Here is a 16759-nt window from a genome sequence, read left to right on the forward strand (position 1 = left end):
GCGTGTCTGTCAGGCACTGGGGGCTTCATTCTGATTGAGGATTTGGACCCAAAAATGGCCACCTGCAGGGGCAGGAGGATGAGGTCACCAGAGGTCTCCAGCATCTATGGACACTTGCTTCACCTGTGGCCCATTGCCCAGAACTACTTGCAGGGACCCCAGAGGAGAAAGTGGGAACCTCTACAAGGGGAGGGTGATATGTGCACTTGACGAATTAAAGGGGTACAGATGTAAACGAAGAGGGGGTGGTGGCACCTTGTCATACCTGGGGGTGACTGATTCCATCCATTCATCCTTTGTTGACAGGCAGCTGTGGTTTTTTGTTTTTTTTTTATAGAGGCATGTTTTATTTATTTGTTTGTTTATACATGCACTGGGTACAGTCAGAAGCGCGGGAGGGTGAGAGAATTCACCAGAGCCAGAGCAGGGAGCAGAGCAGGCAGAAGGACCGAAGTACACTGCTGAGGGGAGCAGCAGGCGGCAGGAGAGGTCTGCGCGCCATGTGGGACCCTCCTCTGGTGGCTGGGGAGCAGCCGGGGATCGAACCGGCGCTGCAGAGGCTGCGGGCAGCTTCACAACCCAGCGCTCAACCGCTGTGCCACCGGGGAGGCCCTTTTTTTTTTTTTTAAAGATTCATTTATTTATGCATACAAAAGCTGGGGTACAGGCCAGAGGTGTGGGGGGCGAGAGGATTCACCAGAGACAGAGTAGGGAACAGAACAAGCAGATCGACTGAAATACACAGCTCAAGGGAGCAGCAGGCAAATCAGGAGAGGTCTGGGCACTTGGGTTTTTAAAAAGCTGTTGACACAAAGATGTGGTAGTGGCCTCTCCCACATCCACCCAAATTTCTGGTCAGTCCCACCTCATACCAGCCTGAGCCTGAGAGCAGGGTGCCAACTCCTCCCCAGTCCCATCCACCTCTGCAGCATTCCCTCATAAATAGAAGTGGGCCCATGACCCTGGGCCAGTGACACTGGAGATACTTTCTGGCCATTTGCAGGGAGTGCTTTGGAAAACAGTTTCTCTTGTTGGTTGCGGGGGCCAGGCAATTGTTGCAACTATCTTGGGACCACAAGGAACGAACCAACCCAAGGTAAAGCTAAAATTGCCGACAATGGTGCAAAGATAAGGAGAGAAGCTAGATTCTTGGTGACATTGTCTGGGCTGCTGGTTAAGCTTTATCTGAAGCTGAACTGACTCAACTTCTGGCAACGTAAGTCACCTTATTTAAGACAAAATTGAGTTGGCCATTTCTGAAACAAAGGTTTATGTGCCTCTTTGGATACATATGCTAGTGAGCCTGTGATACAAGTTTTTAGGAGGGAAACTGCTAGGTAAAAATTAAAGGCTATATTGGTGTCATAGTGAAAGCTGCAGTGTCCTTGTCCAAGTCCACCATTCATGGCTCCCACCAACTGCCTTTGACTATAAATCACGGCAACCCAGCCAGGAGGCTTCCAGCAGGGGCACCCCTAGCAGCATTCTAGTCTGGGGCTGGAATTCAAATTCTGACATACAGTTTCTACTGAATATGTACTTCTTCATACCATCATACAGTTGAAAAATTATTAAGTTACATCACGGTAAGTTGGTGTATTTATCAGTACTTATCCTCCCTCTGAAAACACAAAGATTACTCCCACCTTCCCTATTTCTCTGGTTGTGGTTCCACTTTTCTCATTCTTACATATTTTTTCTTAAAGTTGTGAAATGGGTCACAAAACAAATGTAAAACATGTGGTTTAACGCCCAATGGTGGGGGTCTTTGCCAGTCACAGCTTCTTCCGGCTTGGCTGTTCCATGTACCCCGCTCTCCCTCCCTCTACGATGCCTAACTAATATTCCTGTCACCCACCCTTTGCTCTTCTTTATGGAATTTCCACCTTCCTACATTTGCCTAAACCACATGGTGTTGAGAACAGAGATAGCTCAGCTGAGCAATCAAAAGATCAGGTGGCCTGAGGCAATGGCTGCAGGAGGGGCAGTGTTCAGTGGGTTTAGGTAAGCTGGGCTTCAGGTGATAGGGAGTCCCTGGTGACTTCTGAGTCACCTGGGGGGAATAGGGTAGGTCTTGCAGAACTGGGAGATGATGCTCTATCATCTGACTCCTGGGCCAATAGGCGAGGCCTCTTCTATCTTCACTGGGAACTATTGTTTGTTCTGGAACTTCCCAGAGATGAGCTTAGAATGGGGCCTGTGTCAAGCACCTGGAACCTAGTCCTGGGGAATTCCCCTGCATTGTTCCATCAAGTGTCACCCTTTATTTGTTCAGATCTCTCCCCCTAGAACTCTCATTGTTTAGAAGATTCTTCTGAGCCAGTCTTCTCATTTCCTACTTGTTCCTTCTTTTCCATCTGTCTATTTTCTTTTTGTTTCTTCTACTGTATTTCCACAACTTTATCTTCCATCTACTTTTAATTTCCAGAGATCAAAAAGCAGACAGAAAGTTTCTTCAGACATTCTTTCTTAGTAGCATTCTGTTCTTGTTTCATAAATACAATCTCTTCTCTTTGAGAACATTCTGGGTTATTTCTTTGTTTTGAAGTTTTCTTCTCCCTGGAGAGTCAATTTCCCCAAGTTGTTTTTTGTTTGGGTTTCTTTTCCACACTGGATGATGCTTCAGACAACAGGATACCCATAGCCATCTGTTCATGATTAAGAATGAGGCCAAGACAAGGTTAGAAGCATGTGGGAGGGACACATGGACATGTGGACTCACATCTAATCCAGTGGCTTATGAAGACTCTAAGGTCTTTAGGTCTTTCTTCTTAGGAAGGTTGGAATTTCCAGGAGTCTTCAGTCTCATGCCTGGAAAGTTCTAGAATCTACATGCAGGATGAAGGATGGTGGCTATCTTGCTTTAGCATTATGTGTAGTCATCTAATCCCATGTCACTACTCCCCCTGATGAATCTGACTTCCCTCCCGCTAACCAGTGGTGTCATAGGTGAAACACAGGCACGAGAACTTTACAAACAACATCCATGCCTCCATCTTCAGCCAGGCCCAGAGAGACCTAGTGTAGTCAGTGCCTCTGGAAGATTCTACAGATAAACCCTACTGTTTCCTAAGCTTTGGTTTGGCATCCGTGGGCCTGGCCATTAATTGTGGCCTCTTAATTCTCACCCTCCAGAATGATCTGTAGTCCCTGTATTTTTACAGGGGTTTTGAGAAGAATCAAAATTGGATGATGTGTTTAATTCTCCTTAACCCAGGTTTAAATTGTCGTTTTTAAATATACTTTCCATATTTATCCAGTAATAGAAGTGCAGAGTTTCATAAGCCAAATACCCCTCTGTGGGCCAGGACAAGGGTCCCTGAGTTGCTGAGTGTTATGATTGCTGATGTGTCTGATACACCCTTTTGATTTGTGTTAATATGTGTTAATATATGTCAGTGAGAGAGGTAGCGGGGGCACCTTTAATATGTGTTAATATATGTCAGTAAGGGAGGTGGCAGCGCAGTGATGAGGGCACCTTTCCTCTTAGGTGACCTACATCTGACACAGGTAAGGAGACCACAGTAGATGATTCGGCACTGGAACATACAAGGCATGGGCGGGCAGGTGACAACTAGCCCCACACACGAGCAAATCACACAGGTCTTTGGCTTTCACCCGGGTGCTGGAAATGGTTCATATTTTTTCTTCTGAAATACATTTTATGTGCACAAAGATGACGTAATCCATGTGTACATTATAACATCAGGTTCCCACCATGTGCATGGCCACAGTGAGAGGAAAAATCAGCCCCCTCAACCTCCTTCCCTGGGGTGGACTCCACAACCTGCCCACGCCTGCATGTGGTCTTTATGGAGAGCAGTGCTCGTTCCCCACCAGGGCTCGTTGGCCACCGTGCCCTCCCCCCATTGTCTTGCAAGGCTTGTTACTCCCCACCTCCCACCCCCCTCCGCTGGCTCACACTTCTGCCTCTCTCCAGTCTCTTCATCTCTCTCCTCCCCAGTCCTGCACCCATCTCGCTCCCATCAGTGACATGCCCTCCCTTCCTGACCTCTTCCTTCTCCACCAACTTCTCTCTTCCACTCCACTTTCAGCTTTTCCTTTCACATTGCGGCATTTCTTCCATCCCCATTCCTCCTGCTCTACTTCTGATTCCCAGGCCTTGGCTGACCCCCACCGTGAAGCCTGTCCCCCAGGGTTCCCATCCTGCACCCTGGTGGCCTGAGCCACAGGGACCTGCAGGAACCACCATGCAAACCAGTCCAATCCTGTTTATAAAAAGTGACCTGCTCCTTTATTTGTTCAGAAAAGTACCTCCACCCCCCACAACCTGGGCACAGCATCCTAAGAATCCCTGCTGCTGTGCCCAGGGCCCAGGAGAGCAGTTTCAAAGCAGAATCTCAAGGTCCTAGGGGGGCGTGGCTCAGGCACTGTGGTGAAAGGTATAGCTCCCTGGACACGCCCAGTCTCACCTGCAATGGGGACACTGAGGCACCAGAGAGGGGGCACCCGGAACCAAACTCGGGGCCAGGAAAGTCTGCATGCAGCTAGGAGCCAGCGAGGTGCTGGTGGAAGTACAGGCCAAAGAGGCTGCAGAGCAGCTGGCAGGCGGCAGTCCACCAGACCAGGAAGGCAAGGACACCGCGCAGGAAGAGAGGTGTGAGCAGGCCGCCCAGGGCCCCAGCAATGCGGGCTGCTATCTGCTGGACCTCGTCCTCCCCGGGGCCCACTGGACCACTGCTCACTGAGGATGGGGTGGGAGACGTTGGGGACACCGAGCCCAGGCCCCAGGAGTAGCCGCCTGCGAGAAGAGGAAGGAGGAGGGAGGGCTGGGTGGCGCACAGGAGGGGTCAGCCTTGCTGACACTATCCAGCACCTCTCCCACTCTATCTCCAGCCCACCTACCCACCCACCCACCCAGTCGAGAATCCTCCCCTGTCACATCTGGGGGGCCCAGGCCCCGCCCCCAGACCCTTCAGTCTCTAGTCTCAGGCTCCGCCCTTACTTCCCTGCCATTACCTCCAGCCCCCTCAAACCTCACCCCTGCCCTGCCCCATCTCCGGCCCCAACCCTCACCTAGAGTCTTGAGCAGCAGCGTGCAGTTGAGCGTGAGGATCAGGGGCGTCAGGTACTGCAAACTCACCACCGTCACGTAGCAGTAGACCCGCACCACCTGGTGGGCAAACAGCGATGGCTGCAGTGGGGTCCTTCAGGAAGCCCCAGACTCCAAGCCCTGGCCCCAGCCTGTCTGGGGCACCTTACCCTCTGCTGGATCTCCCTTGCTTCAATACGGCCGGCCTCCCTCCGCAGTTGCTCCACACGGGACTTGGCCAGGCACAGGTAGGCCTGCAAGTGTGGCCTGGTCACTGCCAGTCGCAGCAGACACAATGCCACTAGCACCCAGAGGCGAAGCGAATCGAAGGCAGAGTCAGACAGCCTGGGGAAGGGGCAAGGGGCTAGCGAGGTGGTCCCTGGGCATGGCCCTAAGAGCTTGCACAGGGCCCACAACTCCCACCTCAGCTCCCAAGGCTGGAGTATGGTGTTCCCTCTGCGGTCATGCCGAACCCCATCCCCATACGCACAGGGAGACAGATGCCCCTCCAATGGGCATCTGATGCAGGAGGTCCCGTGCAATGGGTTTGGTCCACAGCCACAGGATGAACAGGGGTGACAGGAAGCTCATGTACAGGAGCAGCCTGGGGGGCAAGGGCAAAGGATGAGGCCTAAGCACTCTCCCCCTAGCCTTCTCTCCAGGTCCTCTACCCTCCCACCCACCAGGCTGCCCACATAACTGCAGCAGGGGCCGGTCTTCTGACATGGTCAGGGCATCCCGGTGGGTCTGGGCCAGCCGCAGGCCTGGGAAGGTGAGGAAGGCACCCAGTATGGAGCCCATGAACGCCAGAGCTATGCGAATGGCCAGCTTGATCAGGGGGAGCCTGAGAAGAGAAGGGTCAGGGAGCCCCAGTGGCCATGTACACACTGTCTGGACAAAACCCACCCCTGCCCGGCTCCTTCCCAGGACTCACGCCCATTCCCAGCCCTGCGACTTCAGGAGCGGCTCCAAATTCTGGGTCATGCTGGCCATGCCTGGGGAGGACAGGAGAGGGCTCTGTAGAGTGGCCCCTAGACCTCAGCACCCACCCTGACCCGCTCCCAGACATCCTGTGCTCCCCAAGTAGGAATGCATGGTGGCAGCCAGGCCCTATGCCAAGGTGCTGGGACAGCTCTGTGTTCTAGTTATATGTGGTTCTCAGAGAACAGAAGAATGCACCTGGCAGAACCCTTGGTTACACTAGGGGACATGGGGGTACTGATTCTGAGTTTCTGGGTGATACCAGGACTCTGCAGGGACAGGAAGGGATCTGGCAGGAGAAAAACCAAAGTAGTGCAAAAAAAAGTTTTCTGATTGGGCCCCCAGATTTCCCACAGAGTAAAAGCAAATAAATATGAACTCACAACCAAAATCACCAAACATACAAGGAAACAAATTGCCATAAAGGAGAATCAGCAGAGAAAAACCAGACAAGTTTAGACTCAAGGACTTCAGAAATTGGCATTGTCAATTGTGCGTGAAATGATTATGGGAAACAAAAGCCAGATTCAGAAGACTACCTCAGATAAACATAATTATTGACATGATAGGTTGTTAAATGGCATATTAGAAACAGCCAAAGGAGGAATGAATGAAGTGGATCTAGGAAAATCACTGATTCCAACTGAGAGAGTCAAGAAGGTGACAAATATGAAAGGAAATTAAGAGATGAGGAGGACAGAACAAAAAATTCAGCATCAGTTAAACCAGAGCCCCAGAAAGGAAGAAGAGAGGGGATGAAAAGAGGAGGTACTGGAAGAGAAAGGTTGAGAAATCTGCAGAATGTATGAGACACACAAACTATATCAAGCCAGAGAAATACGAAGAAATCCATACCTAGACACTGTAGTGAAACTGCAGAATATCAAAAACAAAGAGATCGCAAAGCAGCCAGGTAGTTAAAACTGATCACCTACAAAGGAACAACAATTAGCTGGCAGCCATTATCAACAGCTACAACAGGAAAGGAATAAAGGAAAAGCCAAAAAGTAAGAAAGTAGAAACAAGGTCAACTATGTCAGTTATCACAAGGAATGTATCCTGATTGAACTTTGAACTTAACCGACACAGACTGTGAGGCTTGATCGAAAACACCTAGCTGTCTTTTTTTTTTTTTTTTAAGGAGACATAGTGCAATGTAAGAGAGAAAAGGGATGTTAAAGAGATATAACAAATACTAATCACAAGAAAGTTGGTGTACATTTAAAGTTGCTAAGAGATTGGAGCTAAAAAGTCCTCATCCCAAGAAAAATAACTGTAACTATTTGGCGATGGATGTTAACCAGATGTGCTGCAGTGATCATTCTGCAATATATACGAATACTGAATCATTATGTTGTGTACAAGAAACTAACATGTTATATATGTCAATTTTACCTCGATGAAAAAAAGGAAGTTGCAAATATTATGTTACTTCCAGACTGACTAGACTAGCACAGAGTATTAGAGACACAAGGGGACAATACAGCGTGACAAAGTGGATGGCTGAACTGGAAGATGTAGCAATTCTAAACTTGTAAGCACCTTGTCAGTTAGCCTCAAAATATATGAAGAGAGCCCCACTATCCCAGGGGAGATTGGCCCTTGAATGAACCATATGTCAGAGACAAAAGTTATGGAGATTTGAGCACATGGAAGTACGTATTTTCTTCAAGATTACTAAACAACTGCTAAAAATGCAGTTGTTTAGCAGAGTTATTCCATGTATGTGCTGGGTGAACTGAAAATGCCAATCGCCATCTTTTAAAGTGAACATATCCCGCTGCAGTCTCAAGTCCTGTGCCCGAAAGAAACACCTGCATGTGTGTGTATAGATGAATGTGGAGGAATGTTCCTGAATCACTGTGAAAAGTTAGTATCTAGAAACTAAGCATCCAGCAATGGGAAGATGGACAGATAGACATGGAGAGTCTCACAAGAGAACATCATATACACAAGAGAAGAACTAGAGCCATCCAGACCAACAGAGCCCAGGTCTGGAAACAATATCCCAAAACAGAAAATCACAAGCTGGAAGACGATGCTGGCTGATGCTGTCCACAACAGCAAACAAAACTGAACAGTGAATTCTTTAGGAACAAAAACATATGTGATGAAACTTTTTTTAAAAGTCAAAGGAATGATAAACATAAAATTTGAGACTGCTTGGGCTGGGAGACGAGAGAGGTGATGGAAGCAGGAAAGAACACAAGGGACATGCAGACGTGTTGGGAATGTTTCCATTCTTATTTGAGAGGTGGGTTCATGGGTATTTACTTATTATTTTGCTTTGTAACTTACATATACATCTTTCTACATATAAAACATTAAATAATTTTTAAAAAATGGAAAAGCAAAGAGAATTGGTGAAGATAAAACTCAACAGAGTCAGCAGGGATGTGTGGGCTGTGGTGAGGATCTGGTCTTTATCCAAAGACCATTAAAATCTGTTTCAGGCAGAGAAGTGATGTGATCCAAATTATGTTTTTAAAAGATCATTCAAGGAACACATAAATTCAAAAGAAAAAAATGGGAAACTAAGGAAAAATATTTGCACATACAAAGGCTATTTCCTTAATATATAAAGAGATCCTACAAATCAATAAAAGAATGAACAACCCAGTGGAAAACTAGGCAAAATAATAGACCTTTTCTGTAAGGGAGCTCTAAAATTCTGAAATAACTCTTCAACACATGCAAAAGATTCAATTTCACTTATATTTCCACCCACCAGCTCCCCCCAAATGAAGAAGTCTAAGGAAACATATTGGAGAGGATGTGGGGAACTGGCCTGCTCATCCATCTTTTTCTGAAGGGCAACTTGCAATATTTTCAAAATTACTAATGTACTTCCTTGAACAGACACACATATGCAAGACTCTTCCCATACAACAAGATTTGTGCAACAATGTTTAAGAGCAAAAGACTTACATATTCATAAATAAGGGCCTGGTTAAATAATCAGAACTTCCTAAAATGAAATATTATGTAGCTATTATTAAAAAACAAAAACAGAAATGACACTGTATATAGTGTCACTATATGTAGAATCAACAACCTCCCATATTTATTGTTTATAAGGGAGAAGGACAAGGTGTGGAGCCATACATGCTACTGTTTAATGTGAATAAAGGAGAGGGAAACCCTAGGCTTCCTCTGGGGAGAACTAGTGTGGAAAGATTTTCACTCTATATCTTCTTGTACATTAATGCTGTGACATTTACCTAATTTCCTTTTCAAATTAAATTAGAATAGGTACATAGGAAATCACTGGTCGCTGAGTGAGGACACAATAGAGTGGACAAAAGTGCCCATGTGAAAAGCCACAGCTGTCTACCAGAACTGTGAGGTTGGCTGTCCTTTCACCCCAAAGCCCAAAGGATACCCAGGGTATAAGCTCCCATAGGGACTGCCCAGGCCCCCTCTTCCACTCACTATGTGTGGGTAAGAAAGCCACCAAAACCACTTCCCTGGCCAGCTTTCCAGAGGGGCTGATGGAGGAGCGACCCCACCCCTACCTGCATTGCACATACCTGGTTCAAGGCCCAGCTCGAGGGTGTCCTCCCGTACCACCTGCACCAGCATGGCCAGAAGTAGGAAGAGAAAGGCGAAGGTGAGACACACAGAGCGCTCACCCCCCTCCTTGGCACTGAAGTATAGCCGGGTCACCATCAGGAACACCTTGCTGAGGACAGGGTTAAGGAGGCCTCAAGGTGTACCCCTCCTCACCCTCACCCTGTCATCCCCCATCAATGCTAGAGCGCAAACACTGAAGTTTGGGTTTGGAGTTCAATGGAGCAGGTACAAGTGGTAGACAATGGAGCAGGTACAAGTGGTAGACAATGGAGCAGGTACAAGCCCCAGAAAAGGGGCTGACAAGGGGTGCAATGCCACTCAGACCTGTGTAGTGGGGTGGGGTGGTGCCTGGGCCAGGTCTGCAGCTTGGCCTCATCACATTACCTGTGGCCAGTGAAAAATAGACACCAAGTCACTCTCCTCTGGTGGTCCTCTCTCCCCAGCCCAACCAGCCTGGCTGTGCTCACAGCAAGTGGATAGTTCCTCTGACAAGCTATCAGAAGTACAAGGGCTATTTCTCCAACTGTCCTGAAAGTGACTCACAGGGCTTTTGAGAACCAGGTCTTGTGTCAATGAAGAAAATCTTGATAAAATTAGCATCAGGAGGGCCTGGGGGGGTGGGGGGTGGGAGAGGCTCTCACACATTAGCCCTGGCCATTATGTGCATGCTGTCTTCATTTCTGCCCCAAAGGAGCTATTTTTTTTCTTTTTTAAGATTTTTATTTGTTTACGCATCTAAGAACTTGGGTATAGGTCAGAGGTGAAAGGGGGTGAGAGGATTCACCAGAGACAGAGTGGGGAACAGAACAGGCAGACTGACTGAAATACACTGCTGAGGGGAGCAGCGGGTGAGACAGGAGAGGTCTGCTGTGCCATGTGGGTCAGCTCCCTGGCTGGCTGGGGATAGAACTTGTGCCACAGTGGCAGGAGATAGCTTGATAGTGCTGAGACTTTAACCCCTGCACCACTAGAGAGGGCCCTATCCTGCACTTCTAAACAAAGCCTACTCTGCTCCCCCTTTTCATCTGTAAAAGCAAGCCCTTCTCCTTGGTCTCCAGATTTGCCTACAGCCCACCACAGCTTACATTTCCCAAATGGCAATTCCTCTGCTATCCTGAAAAACCCATTTTGCTATGAAAATAACTGGCAGTTGGGCCTCCCCGGTGGCGCAGCGGTTGAGCGCTGGGTTGCGAAGCTGCCCGCAGGCACTGCAGCGACGGTTCGATCCCTGGCTGCTCCCCGGCCACTGGAGGAGGGTCCCACCTGGCGCGCAGACCTCTCCTGCCGCCCGCTGCTCCCCTCAGCAGTGTACTTCGGTCCTTCTGCCTGCTCTGCTCCCCGCTCTGGCTCTGGTGAATTCTCTCACCCTCCCGCGCTTCTGACTGTACCCAGTGCTTGTATAAATAAATAAATAAATCTTAAAAAAAAAAAAAAAAGAAAATAACTGGCAGTTTTGTTTTTTTAGACTAACAGTTTCAAGATGGGCTTCCCTTCTTCACAAGGACCCTTTTTTAGACTTGGGTCCTCAAAGCTGCAGGTTTGCCTCTGCTCTCTATGTAGATTCAAAAAATTGCAGGAGAATGGACAGGGATGAAATGAGGTGGGTAGACCTGGCAAAGACTCAGAGGTCTACAGAGCCCTCTTGCTGGTGCTTCATCTACTATGGTGAAGAAGCTGGTGGAACATTTAGTGGACCATGTGGGGCAGAGTGGAGTAGACTATTTGAACCCAGTCCACACCATAGAGTATAAGACAGTGGCTGCTTTACCCACCAACTTCTAGAGAGCTTTGTGGCACAGCAGTCATGTGATATACCAATTTATCAGGGATAGCAAACCTCAGCCCACTGCCCTCCATCTCGACCCCAAAAGGATACACGGAGAAGGCGACGGTGAGCAGGCACCAGAACACGGCGATATTGGGCTCCTTGGTTGGGCCCAGCAAGGAGTAGTAGGCCTCTGTGAAGAGGTACACGCCACCCGAGTACACAGCGAAGTCCAGGAACCACTGGTACTCCAGGAAGAAGCGCAGGACTGTGGGGACACGTGCTCAGCCCTGGGCCACCCAGAGTGCTGTACCAACAACAGCCAGGGAGGGGCCAGGGCTGGGCTGTTAGTTACCGAGGGCATCCACAGCTGTGAGGGGGCAGGTCTCCAGCTGGAAAGGGGTATCTCGGGGCACCGACAAGGGCCTCTCCTCACTGAAGCCATTGGCCCACCTGGAAGCGGGGTGTCAGAGCAGCATCTTCCCTCCCCACAAGTCAGCTCAACCACCCCAGCCCGAAGTCTCATCTACCACCCAGCAAGCACACAGGGTAATCTAGAAGGTACCCCCTTCCCTGCTCCAGCCTGGGTGTCCCCTGCACACCAGGATGGGGGCACTACCTGTCCACAAAGCAAAGTTGCAATAAATGTTAGATGCAATTAGAGGCAACCAATGAATGAGGGAGACCACCTCCTCTGCCTGAGGCGTCCCCATTCTCTGTGCCCAGAGTGGCACACAGTATGGTAGGCAGGGCAGGCCCTGTACCCTGCTGGCCACCTAAAGCTGGGGTCACTCACCGCTCCCTCTTGCCTCTGGGCCTCTGCTTCCCTGCCAGGGCCCGGAGCTCCTCCTCGGATGGGTGCTTGTATCGGAAGAGACTGAGGGCAAGGTGGGTGGTCAGAGGAGCTCAGCCATGGGGCAGGAGTCAAAGGGAAGCCCGGGAACAGGCTGGGCAGAGGTCATCAAAGACAGGGGAAGGTCAGGAGGTGGGATAGGAGTTGGCTGGGGTTGCAGCTGGGTTCTGGATATTCCTGAGTTTTCAGCTCTTGTCCCAGTGGAGCAGGTGTGTGCATTGTGCCAGAAAGAGTTCAGAATCTCAGAAAGGGTTCCAGGCCCAAACAGGGAAAAAAGCATGGGAGGTGGGGGAGATCCATAGCAACTAGGGTAGAAGGAGCAAGAATGGGGGAGCCTCTGATGATGTTACTAGTGTGTACATCCGTCAAAATGCATCCAGCTGTGCACTTCAGATGTGGGCAGTCTATTGTATGTCAATTGGATCTCAAGGTAGTTGTATGACTGAGGTGAGAGTGGAGGGCCAGAAAGGACGTGGCTCCGTGGACTCCTCCCACCACGAGGATGGTGGGGCTCACCTGCCGTTGCAGAGCAGCCAGCGTGCAAAGGAGCAGTGCGGAGCCAGCCGGTGCATTAAGGTGGCAGTGAGCAGGGTCACCACCAGCTGCACGCCAAGCACCGCCTGTGGGGGAGACATGACGGGCAGTGCCTGCCAGAGGGTCACAGATTCACTCCTTCAACCTGTCTCTTGATAGAGACAGCTGCAGGGGGCTGGGGGCGCCTCACCCCAACCCTGAGAACCCCTGTTGAGTGTGGAATCCCCCAACTGTCTATGGCAGGGGGGCAACAGAGGGCAGAAGCAAAGACTGGGGTTCTCTTGCAGCCTCCGCTGTGGATTTCAGGTGCTAATCTCCTGAGCCTTGGTTTTCTTATCTTGAAATGGGGTACTTCCAGTTTTGTTTCATTTACTGCTCACAACCACCAACCTTGACCCCAACCCCCAGCGGCTCACTCAGGAGTAGCAGCTACCCTCTGTTCACCCCACCCACTCACCAGTGTTTCTAGCTTCAGAGTTCACCTGCTCAAAGCTTTCCAGTCTAAAATGACCCTTAATGACTGCATCTCCTTCTCTATTCTCTCCCTTTATAACCAGCCTCCCTGGACAGCTGGCTATTTCTGACTACAGCTGTCCCAGGATAAAGGCCTAGTGCCTGAGTGGGATGACTTTTCTTTCATTAGGAATCTCCTCATCAAATTTTCCATAGCAACCTTTTAAAACCATAATTCGTAACATCTTTTCCTATACTTATTTCTTAAAGTTTTGGAAGAAATATTTTTAGCAATTTGTCTGAAAGCTGAAGTTGGGGTTTCCTGCTTGAATAGGTACATATCAGTTTACTATCAATAACTATGGGATTATGCAAAATTATGTTCTCAGGAAAGCTGTCTACTAGTCTTACAGTTTAAAATTAACAACACAAATGAAATAAAGATGACTTTAATGTTAAAATTAATTCTTACAATTCTGCTTTAATCAGATAGAATAAGCAAACTTTAATAGGGAAAGCTTGGTGTAGTGTTATCCCACCTGGCACTGTCATTCAGAATGATAGCTAGGCAATCCCTCATGAAAATAACCACTCAGATATATTCTCTCTGCCTGGGACTTGGAAACTAAGACCAGAAATTTTTTTCCACTGTTGGGACACATTCTTTCTAGCCTCACTGCTCTTTCCCTCAACCCTAAGTACAGAATGGCAGGTGGGCACAAATGACAGTGGGAGAGGTTGTTAGCCTCCAAGGCCCTGCGACTTGCCCTACCCAAGCTTGCTCCAGGGACCCTTCCTTTATTCCTCCCAGATGCCTGCCCTCCTCCCCCTGGGAGGTCTCACTAGTAGCTTCCCAAACATCAGACCCTCCTAGCTCTTGCACAGTCAATACCAGCTCTTCTCCTTCCTCTGTGACCTTGCCTCTTTAAGACCATTCCTTGCCAGGGTTTTAAGGAGCTACCCCGCGCCTAGCACCACCCCAGGACAACAGCACTTCTAGGCCAACTCCTCTGCCCAACTTGCAGACCTTTCCCCCCAGGCCCTTCCCCTGAGGCCCAGCACTGCCCATCATTCCTGTGCACTAGCCCCGTCAAGTGACCCAGGCGCTTCCCAGCCTCGGTTAACATCCAACTCCAACTCTGCAGTCTGCAAGGTCCAGCCTAAGATCCCCGCATCACTGTACAGATCTCTCCCAGGCCTCCCTGCAGCCAATCAATAGGGACTGAGGCCCTCCAGAACCCTAAGCTCTCCACTGCTGACCTATCACCCTCTGCCACCTCTTAGGAAGACCCATGGCTTACAATGAGGTCTTACCATCCAGGGCAGGAAGGACGGAAGGAAGGAGAGAGGGAGGGAGGAGGGAAGGAAGGAGGAAAGGGAAGCAGGGATGGAAGGCAAGCATTCTTCCACCCAAGGTTCCCCAGATTTGTCCAGTGATGGCTCTCAAGTCCTGCCCCTCAGTAGCCTCAGATCCAGGGGTCCTGGCTCTGCAGACCTTTCCAAAATCTGGAGTCTCTCATCAGCCCACATCCCTCTGCTGCTCAAAGCCTTTCCCTGGATATCTGAGATGGGAGAAGCCGAGACTCCTGTTATCACTGGGACTTTCTTGCATCCCTCTCCCCACACCTCCCACAGCATCCTGTACTCTGGCCTGGAACATGCTCACTTCATCAGTGTTCCTACTTCAGACCACCTCAAAGCCCCACTTTGAGGCAGCAGAGTTGGGCTGTCTTCTATGCCCCATCTCCCCCGCCCCCAATCCCTCCCTCTGCCCAGTCCCAGCTCTCAGGTGTTGGACCTGGCCAGAGGGGACCCAGCTAAATTTGAGAATGAACTCAACGGGTTGTGCCCCCAGCAGGGGAGACCTTAGAGTTGTAACAACCAGTGTCCAGTTCCGGGACTCTCACCCACCCCAGGCCATCCAGCAGCCCTCATCCTGGCCCCAAGGGTGTTCGTGGTCCTTCTGCACAGAGGGAACCCCCAATGGAACCAGTCATTAAGGCCCACACGCTACCGAAGGACCCTGGTGGCACTGTGGGCTCCAGCCGGATCCCCAGACCTCCCTCGCGGATTTTTCCAACCCCCTCTGCAGGACTACGACGACGCTCAAACCCGGCCCCTAGAGGATTCTTAAGAGACTTGCTAGAAGCCCCAGAACGCTCGGGGTCTCCTAGGCAGAGGTCCCACAGGGAGACCCCGACACATGGCCAGCAGCTAGACCCCTCGTCCCTCAGAGCTTCCAACCTCCACAAAGGGACCCCACCCCTTCGGTGTCTCCTCAGACCTCCCTCCCGGAATCCCTGTCTTTAGGGGCCCCTACGCCGGGGTGGCGGGCTCACCATGTCGCGGGTGAGCGGACCCACGGGCCTGTGGAGCGGGACAGCGCTTGGGAGTTCCACCAATCAGAAACTGATTCTGGTCTGACAAGCATCCCAAGAAACCAATCATCAGGCTCAGAGCCGAACAAATCATGAGGGAACGTGTTCCTCGCGTTGCATGCCGGAAGTTGTAGTTCTAAGCCGCTGGGCGCTTTCCTATTGCGGTTGAGTCGGGACTCAGTGTTGCAGCCTCTCGGAGACTTAGACTCTTCGCCTGTGCCTGACTTGCAGCTTTGTCTCCTGCTAGACAGCCTGAGAGGGCAACTCTCCCAGATCTAGATTCCTACTGACTAGACGCCTAGTGCTCAGATTAAACCCCTCAGCCTACCTTCTAGCTGCCATGACAGTTGTACTCACTATAGAACAGACTGCCACCAGTCATGCTATTTAATACCCCCAAATCTCTGCAAATGCAGCCTTCCATCTCAGAATGCCTCCTTTCTGTACCTTTCCACCTGGCACAGGCCTTTGTCAGTCAGGACTCAGGTTGCAAGGCACAAAAACATTAAATTCAAGTGGGCTCCACCAAAAGTGGGAAAATTTTGGCTTATGTAATGGAAAACTCCAGTGGTAATATCACCTTCAGATATGACTGGATCAAGGACGATCTATCAATCTCAGGAATCTGACATTTTCTGTTTCAAGGGTGCATATATTTTGCTATTTGTATTTCCATGGATAAGGGTGTCTGCCTGAGTGTGGCCATATATGTGGGTTTTACAATAAGTGAGGGTCTTTATGGTGTAAGTGGAGCTGTAACAGGATGGTCCCCAGGAAAATGGGAAGTTCCAGGTTCCCTGCCCCACCCAAAGGAGGGTGGAGCTAAAGAAAAGAAAGGAAGCTGCAGAGGAGACTGAGAAGAAAGGAAGCAGGATGGAGAGCCACAAAGAGACCTGGAGGAGGCACATGGAGCAGAGAGACATGTGAAGAAACTGCGCTTGCCTTTTCATCGTGGACTGGGTGAAACAGATGTGGGTGAGAAACCCGTGGGGAGGTGACAATGGCAACTTTATCTTGGTTTTGATTTTGCTCTTTTCCTTCCAGGCTTGTCTGTTTGTTTCTGATCCTTTTCTGTGGGTCCCCAATGAAAGGTGCTTTAGACTTGTGGCAGGCTTTGGGGCCTTGCTCTGGGCCAATCCTGCTTGGGTGGACTTTTACCCATGAGGGGA

At 49.9% G+C, this 16759-nt stretch overlaps 1 protein-coding gene across 1 annotated transcript; it reads right to left on the bottom strand.

The window, feature by feature from the left end:
* Window positions 1–3918: 3918 nt before the first annotated feature.
* Window positions 3919–15599, bottom strand: TMEM161A (transmembrane protein 161A). The gene is made up of 12 exons (XM_037506239.2): window positions 15552–15599; window positions 12742–12845; window positions 12169–12249; window positions 11728–11825; window positions 11484–11640; window positions 9565–9716; window positions 5988–6048; window positions 5754–5897; window positions 5544–5657; window positions 5224–5398; window positions 5038–5134; window positions 3919–4762 (listed from the first exon to the last, which is right to left on the bottom strand). The coding sequence occupies exons 1-12, from the start codon at window positions 15552–15554 to the stop codon at window positions 4509–4511; spliced, it is 1440 nt and encodes a 479-aa protein (XP_037362136.1). The 5' UTR covers window positions 15555–15599; the 3' UTR covers window positions 3919–4508.
* Between the last annotated feature and the right edge of the window lie 1160 nt (window positions 15600–16759).

Source organism: Talpa occidentalis, unplaced genomic scaffold (assembly GCF_014898055.3).
Source record: "Talpa occidentalis isolate TD23 unplaced genomic scaffold, MPIMG_talOcc4v2.1 talOcc4.12, whole genome shotgun sequence".
Taxonomy (NCBI): domain Eukaryota; kingdom Metazoa; phylum Chordata; class Mammalia; order Eulipotyphla; family Talpidae; genus Talpa; species Talpa occidentalis.

Bases quoted from the DNA above. Each gene is read 5' to 3' on its own strand.
- TMEM161A (XM_037506239.2), bottom strand. The intron at 9,717-11,483 runs GTATCCTTTTGG...CCCTGTCCTCAG, and splicing joins CTCACCGTCGCCTTCTCCGT to CAAGGTGTTCCTGATGGTGA. The intron at 5,898-5,987 runs GTGAGTCCTGGG...TTCTCTTCTCAG, and splicing joins TCGCAGGGCTGGGAATGGGC to GCTCCCCCTGATCAAGCTGG.